Here is a 15,932-nt window from a genome sequence, read left to right as displayed (position 1 = left end):
ACACATACATGCATGCACACTGTATACACACAATATTGCTATATACGAAAAAATTTGAAAAGGCAGTACATTGGATTTTAGCTTATTATTCCATAAACTGACATCTTTAAATGTAGCTATAAATTGTATTAAACGTATTACATATTGGTATTTTTCATTGACAAACTATTTTTATGAAAATGCTCATTTCATTCAAGTTTGGATTGTATATAGTCATGGCTATTCACATGCACAGCCCTTTTCTCCATACTTATCAGCCACTTTTCGATGACTAGTTGGATTTATTTTTTTGCATGTGAAAAGTCACAGGTGTTCTAGACTTGAATCCAAATTATTTTTCTATATTTTTGCTGTAGGAACCATCTGTCCATAATGAGCTATGATTAATAAATTTGTTACAGCAATGTGCAGCAGAATGTGGAGGTACACATTTAAGCAGATATTACATCTTTCTGAGTTTTCTATTAAAATAAATATCTTAGTGTTAATGTTATGATTCTGTATTTCAGAAAACTTGTTTCTTCAAAAAAATTAAAATCTCCTTTCTAAAATATTCTGGTGCTTCCTGCCTTGCACTACCTAACCACTTGTCATCTTATTCAAATTGTTTGATTAATTCAGCTGATATCAGCTGGGAGGCTTTCAGTTTGAATTTGGATTGGAACAGGCTTTTGCTGTTAGCTAGATTCCAGTGCCAGAAGTGCACAGAAGAGCACCTTCCCGTAAGAATAGAGTTGATCCTGGACAATCTTACATTAGAAGTTATTTAACATAGCAAGGTGTCAGAATCGAGACCCAGCATCAAGTGAACTAGAGGCCTGAGGGTCAGAATCAGAAAGGTGTAAAAGGGTCTATTTTCCACTGAGGTCAGTAAGAGCAGGACACTTGAGTATCTTTAAAAGTTTATTCCTATGTTACTGTTTGCTATTGCTTTATGCCAGTTTCCTCTGCCTAATTTCTGTTAGCTGACTGCATGCTTCCTTACTACTTTCACTTTTCCTGTGTAGCCCTCAAAAAATAATCACAAAACAGAAAGCAAGCTGCATTGCTTATGGATAATTTTATTATTTCTCTTGATATCTGTATACTGTTTTTTCCATGTGAACATTGGTAAAACCTTGTTCTACAAAGCAAACAGCTCATCTTCACTTGGAATAGTTGTAAGAGAAAAATTAATATTTGTAGGTAAACTCTGGCTTTTCTTAGCCTTGCAAAAAACCTTCTTTTAATTACCTATCAAGTTTTTAGTCTGAATGCTTTGAGTAAATGGAGCTGAAATTCCAGAATCTGTGCTGTGCACACCCATCAGAAAAGCAACTTTTCAAAATTTGTCTGCTGCTGTACAGCTTGACCTGTAACCTCACAGTGAGAGATGTAATGACAATTTTTGTACAGCTCTTACACAGGAATCTTACTATATTGTGCTTACATCATTTGTGAAACTTATTGGTATCTCTCCTTGTACTCTATCCTGAAAGAAATCTGACATATCTGTAATTACTTTTACTCCTTCATCATAGCTTCTCCACTTAACAGGATTATTGAAAGTTATTTTATTCCATAAGTCAACATCCTTACAGGCAGCCTTCCACAAAATAAATGAAATTTGTGACATAAATAATAATACAACAGGATGACCTTGCACTCTTCGGTACCACTAATCTTTGATGTGCTACAGGCTCAATGCATGACAGATCCAGGATTAACAGGTGAGAGACAGCATTTCTCATCAGACTATGATGCAAACACGTATTTGTTGATGAGAAAGAAAAGCGTGGAGTTGGTCAGGCTGGAGAGTGGGCTGGTTCTGGGAACTCTGCAGTCTTGATGCATCAAATATGCTTTAGTTTTGCAGTACACATTTTAACTATGTTGCATGGCTGGGCTATGAAACAGCTCTGTCAATGTTATTGCTTTGTCTTCCAGTTCTGATGTCTCTGTGGCTGCAATTGTATTTGCCAGTTTCGAGGGGTGTCTTGCTGCTCGCCATACTCATAAGTAATTAATAAGTGGGCTTATCTTCAACAGAACTCTTGTAATCTTCAAAGTTTGTCTTAGGTACATGTAGTCAAAGCCAATTACGTGTGATACTCCTTTTAATGTAATGGATTTGTAGAGGGGTCAGGGAGAGAAGCAAGGGGCGGACGACACTTGACTTTCAGACTTTCAGGCCAGCAAGCCTTTTTTAAAAAAAAAAAAAAAAATCCCCTGCTTTGCAAAGTAAATACAGTTGTTTGTCATCACCGAAATCATGGAATTCCCATTGCATTTTGTGTGCTCTTTGGAAACGTGTCCAAAAGGGCAGTATTTAAAAGCAGGCTTGATCTTTTTGTTTTTTATGTATGATTAAATTGAGACTAACACTAGAACTCAGCAAAATAAAAGACCAAATATGTGCTTGGAAAACTAGAAAGAGAATGTAATTCAACATAGCCAGGTTTATACTAAGCCAAACTTAAACAACTTTATCATGTTTTGTTTTTTTTTAATATCTTAATGTCATTGAAAAACTCACTCTAAAACTGAAACTAATAATTCTGGAAAGGAAAAGTTAATCCTCTGGTTTTCATGCCACTTTCCTGGACCCTGCTGTTACAAGAGACCACCTGGTCTGTTTGTATGGATGGCAGTTCCTATAGTGGGTCTATTTCACAGCGTAGAGACTGGGATGCATCAGGATTTCATAAATCAACTATACTCTTCACTTTCGTACACTTGTGACTCCAGCAGAAGCACCATGAGCCGTAGAGGTCCCATGCTTCAGTACCACTGCCAGTTACCCACTTCAACGTGTAATAGAAATTTGCCAGAAACTTGAGATAATACAGCTATTTTAGTATGGCAAACAACTACAACAAGCTGTAACAAAACATTCATGGATGTTGTACCAGAAATTAGAATGATTTAAAAGATATATACAGGAAAGGGGCAACTTAGAAAATGGCCATGTTCTTCATGTAAACTGTGGGCATGCTACACAGCTGATGACGTGGCCTAGTGAATTTGCAAAGCAATTTCCAGCCAAGAGTGGTAATTTCTGGTATAAGCAGACAGATTTTGGAGGGGCAAAATAAAATTCTGTAAGAAGAAATACCCCAAAAGCTCAGAAAAGAACAAAGATTTGTAACAGCTGTGTTTCTACTGATTAACCTTTTGTTAAAAGCTGTTGGCCATATTGAATCTAGCTTTTTGTGGGGCTTTGCTGCTGCAAAGTATTTACGGAGTTTTATTTCTAACCGCACTTTGGCTCTTTAACTGCAGCTAAGGAACAGGCAGCTTGACACTCAAGTTTCTGATAGCACAACTGCCTTCCTGTTTTTATCAGGTGAGAACTTCTTCATAGATTGAGAAGAATTAAGTAGATGAAATATTCTTACTCCTGGGTAGTATTGGTATGTCTTCATAGCCATAGTAAGATTTGTACCACATGATGTTTGTTATCTAAGCAATTTAATTAAAGTAGGTTTAAAAGAGTACTTTTCTGCTCAGGAAGAGCTGGCAGGCTAAATAACAGTTTGAAAGAAAAAAGAGTTAGCTTCATTAGGAGCAATACTGTATGTGAAGTCAATACTGTCTTGAGAGAAATGTGAATTTTTATTTACTAGTATTTATATATTTGAACTGTATTTTATAGACAAGCATCCCTGAATTAACACTGAGTTCACAGAGGCTTATTTAATTGCATTGTATTTACATGGCCCTTTACCTGTAAACAAGCCTGATGAAAACTCTCCCTGAGCATCAGTGTTAACATGTGCCTAACACATGAAATAATATCTGCTTGCTTACTTCACGTACAAATGAGTTCTTGATACTCTGAAACATACAGATAGAATTACATCTATTTGAAACACATCTTGGTGGTAATAGGCCTTTTGCATCACAGTCTTAATCCCAGAGGAGTAATTTTCTAGAGATTAATTTGGAATGTGCTTTTTTTTTTTTCGTTTTAATCTCCTTGGCCTATATCACAGATAATTTGGAAAGACAATGTGAAAGTGTGGACTAATCTGGAAGTTTAGATAGTGTTCATGAGAAAAAAAAAAAATGCATCAAAATACATTGGTGATGGAAATGTCAGCCTTTAGAGCGCAGCTAGTTGATTACTAGGTTGAACTAACTTTATGCATGTGGTCTCTTCTATAACGAGTGATGATTTCACAAAGATGCAAAGTAAGCCATTGTCACGCCAGTTGACAAAGTGTCTAATCCCAACTGTTAAAAAAAAAAAAATGTAGCTGTATTAGTTTCCCCAGTCAAACTGTCTGGTATGTACGTACAGTATATCAGAGTTACTCAGCGCAGATGCAGTACCAGCTGGTACCTCTTTGATTGAGTTGGACAAGTGAAACATTACCTAAACTGCAGACTTCCAATAAACTTGGGAATGTACATTTTCGAGGAATGTTTAACCTGCAGGAAACTCTCAGACTTGAAGAATTTCTGCTCTTTGTTCCAGGCCTCAAAAAACAGTCTGTTAGCCAGTTTAAGGGATGACTAATCCTAGGACTGGCAAATTTCATTTATTTTGAGCTAATCCCTAGAGAGATTAAATGCTATTTAACTTCTATAATTTAAAAGGTTTGGGATGTATATAGACAAAGCTATTTTTATAGAGAAAGTCACCTTGAAGGGTAATTCTATTCAACTGTCATAAAACTGTTTAACATCAGTCCATCAGTCACAAGAAACTATTAGCAAACTTCATAGTGATTAAAAAAAAGATGAAAGTACTCCCTCAGATGAGTTTAAATAAACATGTTTACATCTCATCCTACTAAAAAATCAAGTCCCCAAAAAAGTAAAAAAATCTTGCTCTACCTCCTCACCACAGCCACTTTCATTCAGTGTTTCATCTACTCAAATTAAAGGGAGTGGTTTTTACTGTTTTCTAACCACAAGCCAGTATGTCTACAAAGATGATACTCATTGAAGCCCCTGTAATGCAAATAACATGAATGCTACATAAAAAATACTGTGCTACCAGAATGATTACACAAACACTGAGCTAGTGCAGACTCAGGAAGTCTGACAGGATTATTATTAAAACTTCCTCTTACACATGTAAAAGTCCATACTTTTTGTGAGCTTTTGCATGATGTTTACAGAAGCCTACAAATTCATCACAAGTTGAAAAGGAAGGAAATCTGCTTTAGGAAGCATTGTAAAAAGACAAAGTTACATGTTAAAGGGCTCAGCTATTCAGTAAATACTGAAATAAAAGTCACATGCAAGACAGGTATTTAAAAACTGCCTTTCAGTCAGAGCGTTTTGTATTTCATCAATGATGAGTTGCACACTCAACAGATTACAGTGTTAGTATCTTTCTGTAATTTTTGCTTTTTCTGGTCTTCAAGACAGGAAGAGCCTTGGGACTGTTGCTTTTTAGGTTCATTGTTTAAGGAAAAAAACAATAGATTTTAAAGGTAAGCTGGTCTTGAATATATATATATATATATCTACGCATATCTATACCAATCGCAGAAAGTTACAGTACTGCTTTCTTTTACAGTAACCATTGTATGTGGCAAAATGCCTCCTTAAAACTGTTAGTATATGAGTTTATTTTTCTTTTTTACTTTTGCGAATGAAATTTCAAGTCCTTATGGTTATGATGAAAAGCCTGGAACTGTGATTTTTTCTAAATGACTGTAAAAATAAAACACTTAAATAACCCTCCCGTAATTCTAATAGTCTCCGAAATTTTAAGAACATTTCATTTTGGCAATGTGATAGGACTTCTCAACACTTAAGGCCAGCTGTATTTACTGTGTTTCAACAGCAGTACCAAAAACAAAAACCCAACCACAACAAACAAGGACACAAAATGAAGATAAGTTTGGAAAATTTAAACAGTGTTGGTTTAAACAACCAGAAGGACTTTTTAAAAACAAGTGAGCTAAATTCTGCTTTCCTTTGCTGATTGAAACATACAGCAGCTCGTCACTTCAGTATCGTTGCTCAAAATTGACCCTAGTACCACTGAGGACAAGAAACCCAGCATCTTCTCCATCCTGCTGTGGAGGAAGGAAGGATTCTTCTATCTTTCTTCAAACCAGAGCACATCTGTTAACACTGCTTTGCTGCACAGAAATTGAGATTGTCCCCTGCTCATTTAAAAGGACATGCAGAAGGACAAAGGAACACAAGCTGCAACTCAGACCTGTAAGCTTCCCTGCAGTTGTAGAAAATACATCCAACAGCATTGTAATATAGAACACAAAGGCTGCACCACTGCCTGCAGCAGCCTTGAACCAGTGGCAGGTGACACCCCTGTAGGAAAACAGTACGCGTAGTTTTCAGGTCTATGGAAAAAACTGCCTTATTGCTCCCTAGCCATGCTCTTCCTTCACTGTATTTATGAATTTTCTCACAGTGTACAAGCAAAGAGGGTCCCTTTAATTGCTCTTAATAATATAATGGTGACTTACCCTCATAAAAAGTACCAGTAATTGTGCATTCAACTTAAAAAATAAATATTCACAGTACTCAGTATCTTGCATACTTGTGACAAACTTGTATCTAATAACTGGTACTCATGGTTATCTACTTTTCACCCAAGTCAAATATATGGATTAAGGAAATTATCCCTAGTTAATGTTACCTGTAGTTAAAGTTAATAAACAGGTCATCTTTTATGCTTTGCATGTACTCCCTTTAAAAAAAGTCAGTTGTACTAGTACAGCCTGACAGAAATACAAATGTGAGATACCATAATGTTACATGTCACATGCTGTGTTTCTTAGCCCATGTTTCTTCCTCCCAACTTCTAAAAAATAATTAGAAATAAAGCAGAAAATACAATTCACTGCTCATGTAAAGCCATTTCTCTCTATGCTCTTGATTAACTTTTTCACCATGATTTTCTACCAAATCTTCAAATACATGACAACATGAGATGATGAGCTCTTCTTTGACTAGATGATGCCAAGCTGTCCAGCCTATCAGGCTGACTCAAACATTATCCATCCACTTTATCACTCTTAATACTCTCTGCTAATACAGCTGGTTCTTTCTTGTTTAGTACCACAGAAGTAGTAGGAATTTCAACAGCAGCATTGTCCTGTTCACTTGTTTTACTGGACACAGAAGATGATGACTGAGATGGTGTTGCAAGAAAAAGTGGAGTTCGCTTCAGCTTTACTACATGGCTGCTTACTACTACTACACAGCACAACATGGCTGCTTACATGGCTGCTTACACTACATGGCTGCTTACACAGCACAACACAGGCTTTCTAGACACTGAGATCTTCAAAGTCATTTGACATGGTGTTCCATAATCAGCACTCTGCCTTCCACAGGGCAACTGGGAATTGCTGGGCTCTGATGTGCATGTTGTGGATTCAGTTTTAGAAGCTACTTTGTGCAGCATCAAACTTTCACTATTGGGTTGTTTAAGAGTTACTGCAGAACGTGAAACATTGCGAGCAGCTACCTTTAATGAAGCTGAATTCTTAACTTTGATGTGTGATGTGTTTTGAATTCTTAACTTTGATGTGTGTACTTGTTGAAGGACCTGAGAATCTAATTGGCTTGGGACCCACTTTACATGGTAAATAGTTTTCCTCTTCAGTGAAGTCAATTAGTCTGTAAAACAAAGGACTTAAATTGAAGAAACAAACTATGTATTTTAGTTATTCTTCTTGTGACATCATGACAAAATAGACAATGCTCAAATCTGAAATTCTATTCATTTTTGCTTGTTACAGTATCATTTATGGTTCTCAGCTGTTCATCACTGCAGTCAAGCTTGCCTTTGTGTCAATAGTACCATCACTATCTTCTACCTGTGTAATACGACACATTAAAAATGGTAAAAGATATGGTACACAAACTGCTAAGTGAAAATAAATGAGAAAGAAAGCAGTAGTTACTGAAAGAAAATATTACAATAAAGTACAGTTTCTATCTGATAGAAAATTCACTAGACATTAATCTGGTAAGTTTTAAAATATCTGCAAAAATTTCAGAGCCAACTGCACAGGAACTGTAGATTTAGAGTTTTATGGTATGTAATTTGAGAAAAGAAGAAGAAAGATACCCCTTCTTTCTTCCTCCCCCCTCTCTTTCCAATGTAAATTATTATGAATAATCAATCTTTCAAGAGAAAATGATAAGAAAAGCTACGTAAGAAAGCCTATGGAGTCTCATGACAACTCTAACTGGCGTAAGTAGAAAGCAATTTTTAAGTAACTAACTGTGAAGGCCATTAAAGAACAGAGTAAGGTACACTACAATAGCATTGATATTCTTCAGGGTACTTGTATTTTGGATTTTAAAAGATCTCTGAAATACTACAGGAATTCATACCCAAAAAGTAAACAATATGAAAGAGTAATATTTCTTATAAAAGTGGTATATGGTGACCTTGTTCAAACAGAAAGCCTGCAAATGACTTAGTGCTTATAATGAGCCTAAGGAGGTTTTCCTCAGAGCTCTAAAGTAAGAACATAATCTCATCATCTTTACATCCTAGATCAAAAGAACCACTAAAATAAAAAGGAAAGCTTACGCATTCAAAGACTTGGTGTTTTAACAGCAGCAGTGAAGTACAGGTAAAATATCAGTAACCAGGTTAAATTACAATATTTCAAGATGGTATATGCTCTCACCAGGATTACTGAAGATAATGGATATAGCTTTTTGAGGGTACAGAATAACTAGAAGACAAAGCAGAGAGATGTGAGATGAAGTAGCCAATGGGATTAGTGGAGCATTCAGGAACATATTTGGCAATCAGTCCACTGATCCTACTTCTTCCTATTTGAACTATGAAAAGCAAAGAATGCAGTATCCAAAAAAATGGGGAGGATGGGGAGAGGAGTTTTCAGTTGGACCACTGTGCTGATATGTCTGTATGGCTGCTGCTGAAATGACAGCATGGCCAGAGACAGAGAAAGGTCATCAGGATCCTCCCCTCCTATTTAGCAGCAAAGTGGATGGTAGAGTGGCTCAGATTCAGCTGTGTAGCTGCACCCTGCAAAGGCTGTTCTTAGGTAATATATTGAGAATGGAGGCGTTGTCAGAAGTATAACCGTAAAACTGAAAAAAAGAAATTCTAGTAAGAAAGGAAGGCATGTTACAAATGTGAAAATCACTTAACCTTTTAACATTTTCAGTTAGGATTTTTCAGTCCATTTAGCTAATACTGTTAGTACTTTTTGAAATTACTCCCTCCACTCTGAAATTATGTTTTGAAGACTGAAGTAGGAGGAGAGGAGAGAAGAGAAGAGAAGAGAAGAGAAGAGAAGAGAAGAGAAGAGAAGAGAAGAGAAGAGAAGAGAAAAGAGAAGAGAAGAGTTTCAGCAGCCCAAAAAAGATAATTTATTTCTAGCAAGGTCAGTTCCACATTCAAGCTGTCAGTGATTATAAAGCATTTTATAAAAATTTTAATAGAAACAACAGAAAAAACATTCAAAGAACCTGAAATTATACTAAAAAAATGACTGTTGTTTTCTGTTTCATTCTAAGCCACTTGTGAAAATTAGCATACCTTTTATGAACTGGAGGCATATGATGTAAACTGCCTTTCAGAGAGCACTCTTCTAGAGTCCAACATTCAATCAACTCCTGAGGTACTCTCCAGCAGCTAACACCTGCGTTTCAAAGGGACATTATATTGATGAGCTGAGAGAACACAGCATTATGTATACATACAACTGACTACATGAAGGCATGTATTTTATATGTAGCCTTTCAGTTTTGAAACTATGTTGACCTGTGGAGCACTTGTGCTTAAAACCAGCATGCTTCTAGGGTTTCCACCAGAATACTCAATGCTGGTAGCTGATCACCTCTTGCATGCAGATGTAGTTCTCACTACATCTGTTAATTCATGTCAATTCCTATCAGCTTGTTGGAATATTACTTGAGACTTTCCTTCCAAATAGCTACTCTGATGGCATTTTTACCTGTCAAATGGTGAATTGGTGAAAACATGCAGATTTTATTATAGTTAATTGGCAAATATTTTTTTCTCATTTTTCTGTAGAAAAATACTACTACTGAAATAGAAGGAAAAAAATTCATTCTCTACCTCTTCCTTCCCAGGTGTCGAAAGCATCCATCATCTTTTTCAATTCAGCTACTGAGTAATAGCTCCAGATGTATTGGACGTTATTTCCAGCTTCTCTAGAAATATTGATTTAAAGGTAACATCTTTGTGGTAAATCTAGCTAGGTCCTTAAAAATGTAGCACTGATGAAATAGAGTTATCTTTATAATACCTATCATTTCTTTTACCAAATTCTACCTATTAAAAAACTTACTAGTAAATATTTTGTACAAGGGGTAAGAAAATGTTACTTAGATTTCATTTTTGTTTGTATAAGAGGTTCCAAATAGCCATCCTCCTATGATATGCATGCCTGTGAACACCTATTGCTAAAAAGGGTATTCCGGAAAGAACGGATGTTCATGACAAAATAATTACTGAATTAATGGTGCAAAGTCTATTCTTCTAAATCTCAAGCATATTTTCAAAGGGAAAACACAGTAGGAGGACAAAGGCCTGATTTTCCCAGCCTAAATTTAGGAGAATATGCATCTTTACTATAAAGATGATGAAATATCGGAAGCAATATCTTAGTCGTATTTCAAAAGGTTCATAGTGAATTACACTTATGAGACTGTACTGTGGAACCAAGAGAAAGGCAAATTGCTTTTAGACACTCAGAAGTACAGGTCTACTAATACCTTAAAAATACTATTGTAAAAATGCATTAATGTTATAGTTGAAATGTAAGTGTCCTTTAAAGAATTACAACCATTTCCTTTTATCTTCAGTTCTTTTCTATGTTAAATATTTCTTTCAGCTATCATAGCAGACTGCAAAATACAATTCCTTTAATCATTGCCAACCTTGTGAATGGTTTTCGAAAATTTTTCTGGATGGGGATTTGTTCATGATATTTAGTGTAAATATCCTAAATTATACAGTAATTATAAATGGTTGGGACATTTTAAAAATAGCAACTAAAACATTATGAGATCTCAGACCAATTGCATGCTAGCAACCTTCTGCGGATTCTCGAATTCTTGTACTTTGTTCTTAGTCTTTATTATTAAATGCGAATATTGTCTTAGCTAGCTGTTTCCAAAGCAGTAAAAAATCTGATTCCTACCACTGATTTATAGTATAGTAATGTTATATGAACTACATAAAATAATATTTAGGTATTATCATGATATGTGTTTATAGTCTCACTTCATAGTACTCATATATTTGAAATTCCTCTTACCTTTTGTAAATGTTTTTACTATGAATTTTTGTTCCTAGCTCCTTATTAATTGCATCAATCCCATAAGCTCTTGTGGCATACACACCAATAATTTTATTTTCACAGCTTGCCCCAGAGGTGCTGAGATAGTGCAGGACCCAAACTGTAGGCTTGGTGCAGACTAAATTATAAGAATCGCAAAAATCTAACAAAGCCTGGAAAAAAAAAACATAAAACACAAAAGTAGAAATATTAATAATTCATTATTTTTAGTTGAATAAGCTTTCATAGTGAAGTTTTCTTAAGTTTTCTTAACTGTACTGGTGAGCTCTTTTAAGTAGATCAAGGATGTAGTTTATCTAGAATACCGTGTGTGGTATTTCTTATCTGATGTTAACAGAATATCATACAACTAGAAGAAATTCATAGAGAGATAACATGAATACTTAAAAGACAGGACTAATCCCTAATTTGAAGAGAAACTGAGAAGTTTAGAAATGCTTTATGCTTTTCAAAAGGTGATGAATAAGGGCGAATCTAAAATACATGGAACAATAACTGTCTAAGAGAACATAAATGACTGTCAGTGTAGTACCAAATGGACAACATCAGGGTTAACACAGTCATACCTGGTAATTGAAGTTAATTTCCAATCAGTTAATTAGAATTAGCTTCTAAATTAGCATTTACACTAGAATAGACAGACCTTAAGATTTTAAATAATATATTAATTTTCTTCTCTACTTTCCTATTCTAAAAAAAATAGCAAGGTACATTTTATCTTTCAAGTTTTAGGATGTTTGTAAAACAGACAAAAACATGTTGAAGTAATCTCAAGTAAAATCTGAAGGCAAATAGAGAACTATGCAACATATTTCCTACTATGCAAGCTTTTACAGCAGCATTGCACGTAAATGAGAGTCAAATTTAAACTGTTGCTGTATTGCAGTGATGGAAAAGCTGATATCCTTGATGACTATGACTGTATTATCAATATTACAATTTCTTATCCAAAAACTCTGAATTTGGTGGTGATTTGAAGTGGTGATTAAAAAGTGCTCACTTGTGCATACTTAGTTTTAGTATCTGATGCTAATGAATGTTGTAGCTTAGAATGTATCTTCAAAAATATAAGAAATGTCAAGACCTTTTTAAGCTCTATGTTTTACCTTAAAGAATACGTCTCCATTTCGTTGGCCAGATGGTCAGTCAGGCTGTAAGGATAAGGGATGCCGAAATAATCTGCTTCCTCCTGCAATGCAATTCAAATTTGTTCATCGTCAGGAATCCGAACTTCTCCATGGAGATAATCCAAAAGATATTTAAATAGATTTCCATCTCGATCGATTAGACGAGCCCCTGAAATCATAAATACAATGATTTAAAAATACTGCTTCCAACAAGTGAAGACAGATTTGTCACATTCTACCAAATCACCAAGTAAAGCCTTTATAAAAAAATTGTTTACTTAGAAGGAATAAGTATATTTTGTCTATTCTTTTAAAACTACTACTTTGTTTCACTGGAATACATGAAGATAAAATTTATAGTGCAGTGAAGAACTCTGTGTTTGGAATTTTTGGAAAAATACTACTGTAGTAGTATATTTGATAGTTTTTGACTGTGACAAGGAAGGGCTAAGCACTGTAAAAACACGTGTGTTTGCAAACAGGAAGTGTCCCACAGAATTCAGATGAATTACTCATAAAGTCATGCATGCATAATTGTTTTAAATCCTGGAATTCAACTAAACAACTGATGCTCAGCAGACTGGGAGAAGATATATACAATAAAATGCATATATAAATGCATATATTTGGCACAGAGCTCTCTAGTCAGAATGTTTTATGTGTAGCTTGAATATATTTACTAGATTCATCCATTTTCAGAGGAAAGCATCCACTAAACATGGAAGCTAGCATTGAATCCTTAAAGTGGCATAAAGACTCGCGCCTGGCAGTATATAAACATCCTCGTACATTAAGTCGTAGAATACCCTGCCCATCTTCAGTCTTGCCATCTTCCATTGCATTTGCAGATAAAAATGTTAATTATGAGCTATTCAAACCTGTAACAGATAAAAATAAAACTAATACTAGTTAAGACTGAACATACTGCGCACACAGATCTAAGTGTTAGCACTTACGGATTTTTTACATAATATTGTACAACAGCTTTGGAGACAGTTCTGGACATGTATTGGTGCCAAATAATCTACACCTTTACTTGAAGGTGTAACAGTATTTTATATTGCTAGGAAAATGCAAAGTTACTCTTTTGAGGCAAATGGGTAAGCAGGATTTTGTGGTTAGTATCTGTGAAAAGAGCACTGGAAGTGCAGTAAAAAAAAATGCATTCTGGGAACTCTTGCTCTGAGTGTAGATCAAAGCACTAAAAGTACAATAATTTTGTACTAATAACAACTTGGCTTTTTAAAAATCCGATCTTTAATTAAGACTGCTTTAATTAGTGGTTGAAGCTGTCACATCACTAATGCCACATTTCCCGTGCTTGCATCTGCCTTGAGCTCCCTGCAGGATGAGGGGTCCTGCGTGGACAGAAAATATTTGGCACATGAATCAGAAGAAAATCTTCAAAAGTTTGTTTTTTTTTTTTTTAGATCATGAACTCTAAGGAGCAGTTAACTCGCAGTATGCGCTTTCTTCCCGGCAACTGCTACTGCTTCACCAAAACCAGCTGATTTGACCGCAGCCCCTCGAGGAGGCCGATCGAAACCACTCGTTTAAAAGCTGCCCCCGCAGCAGGCTAGGGCTCTCCCCTCTTGTCTACGGGGAGCCGGCCTGCAGGACGGGAAAGCCCACCCCCGCTCGCCGGGGGCCGCCGGCCGGCCCAGAACAGGCCGGGCCTCAGCGCGCACGAGGCGGGGAGGGCAGCCCGTCAGCCCGCTGTGCGCCCAGGGCCGGCTGCCGGCCCGCGTTACCTGCGCCGCCGCGTCCCGCCTCCCCGGGCCTGACGGGACGGGACGGGCCGCTGCCGGGACTGCTCGGCTCCGCAAAATGGCGGCAGGAAGAGCTGGGCCGGAGGTGTGCGAGCGACGAGGGAAGCGGGGCAGCCCCTGTGGTGCTGGGCGGCCTCGGCGGCAGCTCCCGCCCGGGCTCTCTGCCGGCCGGCCCGGCCTCAAGGTGCGGGGAATAGGCGCCCCCTGCCTCCTCTGCCCCGGCGGGGGTCCCTCGGGCACGGTTTTGGTGTCCTCGCCCTCCGCTTCAGCCCAGTGTGGAAGCCCGGGTGATGGGTGCTTGTTTCGCCTGGGATGGCACATCCCCAGTTGCAGCACTCACTGAGACAGGTGTTTTCACAAGGATAATGTGGTACTGATACATGATCTGAGCATGATGAAGGAAAAGTTCTGCTATGGTTAAAAGCAGAAAAATAATTTCAGGTCAGCCAGTCTTTTCTGGACTGCCTGAATGTGGTTGCTTGTCCCTTTGAGCAGGCCAACTTCCTTGCTTCAGGGACAGCAGCAGTCTGTTTAGCTTTAGATAACATATGTGAACACAGGCATTACAGATTTTATTTTGTTTTCCTGATGCTTGTGTGTGAAATCCTTTTTTATTTATTTTTTTCTGCTTCAGGCTTGCACAATTCTTGTTAAAAAGTAAACCATTAATGCTTTAAAATAGCCCCAATAAGTAGAGGCTGCTAGGTGCTTCACCTATAGTCAATTTATAGTCATGGGTGCTTCACCCATACAGTCACTTTATAAAGACTTACTGTCCTTAAAAATGTCCTTTTAAAAGAAATTGTTTATGTCTGAAATATAGATGTTTGCTCACAAAAATGCATGCATGAACAGAAAGGTGAAATACTAGATTCTTATGCGCTTGTCTCAGCCTCCTTATGGAAAACATCAATAAATATGAAAAATACTTCTAAGATGCATCTTTATTTTTTTAAAAATAGTTAAGGACAAACTAGACAATGTTATATTATGTAAGCAAATAAAGAAGAGCTTATTTTTTGCTGTACCATATGGTACCCATATGTGTAATTTGTATCATTATGGATACAAGCGCTAAATAATTAGTAACTGTACAAAATTTAACAGTGACAAACTCTGTGGTTCTACAAACTTCCTGGAAAGTATGAGCTGACTGTGTAGAAAATAGAGTTAGAGGTAACAAAACCTAGACAATTAATAACATATTCTAATTGGTACCTGCAGCTTAGCAAGAATGCAGTTAACTTTACGCTCCATAAGAAATGTGCCCATATTGTATTTAAATAGTTTATCTGTTTACCTAGCAAATTAACTCAGTTATATATCAACAATTCATACTGATTTTTATCCTTCATAGTCCTTTTTTAAATTATTATTCAACATTTTATTTTAGAAGTGTTTCGCCACCATATTTAAAGCATTTAAAATTTCAACCACAAGTTTATCTACCAAAGAACCAAATTAAAGGATGCATAACAAATAATTGCAGAACAACTACATTTCCCACTGCGCAGTTAGCTGTGTTAAAATAGTCTGGTCTATTACTACGGTTTGATTTTAAGAACACCAAAATATGTATATGTTACTGCAGTTTCAGTTATTTAGGGCCATAGTCTTATAATTCAGACTTTCCTCTAGTCACAAGTGAAGGACATTAAAGGAAAGAAGCGTCTAAGTCATGTTGTATCTGGCTGTAGTAGGAATATAATAAATTTTGTTTGAAATTGTGTTACTCAGATTTCCTGCTACTT

General features: G+C 36.5%; 1 protein-coding gene across 1 annotated transcript; it reads right to left on the bottom strand.

Moving 5' to 3' along the window:
* Positions 1 to 3,953: 3,953 nt before the first annotated feature.
* Positions 3,954 to 14,828, bottom strand: KCTD18 (potassium channel tetramerization domain containing 18). The gene is given in 9 exon segments (XM_040562074.1): positions 3,954 to 7,159; positions 7,232 to 7,468; positions 7,500 to 7,590; positions 9,497 to 9,599; positions 10,040 to 10,134; positions 11,244 to 11,437; positions 12,370 to 12,581; positions 13,174 to 13,290; positions 14,164 to 14,828. Coding segments are annotated over 8 exon segments (1,206 nt in total). The 5' UTR covers positions 13,250 to 13,290; positions 14,164 to 14,828; the 3' UTR covers positions 3,954 to 6,961.
* Between the last annotated feature and the right edge of the window lie 1,104 nt (positions 14,829 to 15,932).

This window comes from Cygnus olor, chromosome 6, assembly GCF_009769625.2.
Source record: "Cygnus olor isolate bCygOlo1 chromosome 6, bCygOlo1.pri.v2, whole genome shotgun sequence".
Lineage (NCBI taxonomy): Eukaryota > Metazoa > Chordata > Aves > Anseriformes > Anatidae > Cygnus > Cygnus olor.
The sequence above is the reverse complement of the archived record's forward strand: the minus strand, read 5'-3'. Positions and strand labels throughout refer to the sequence as shown.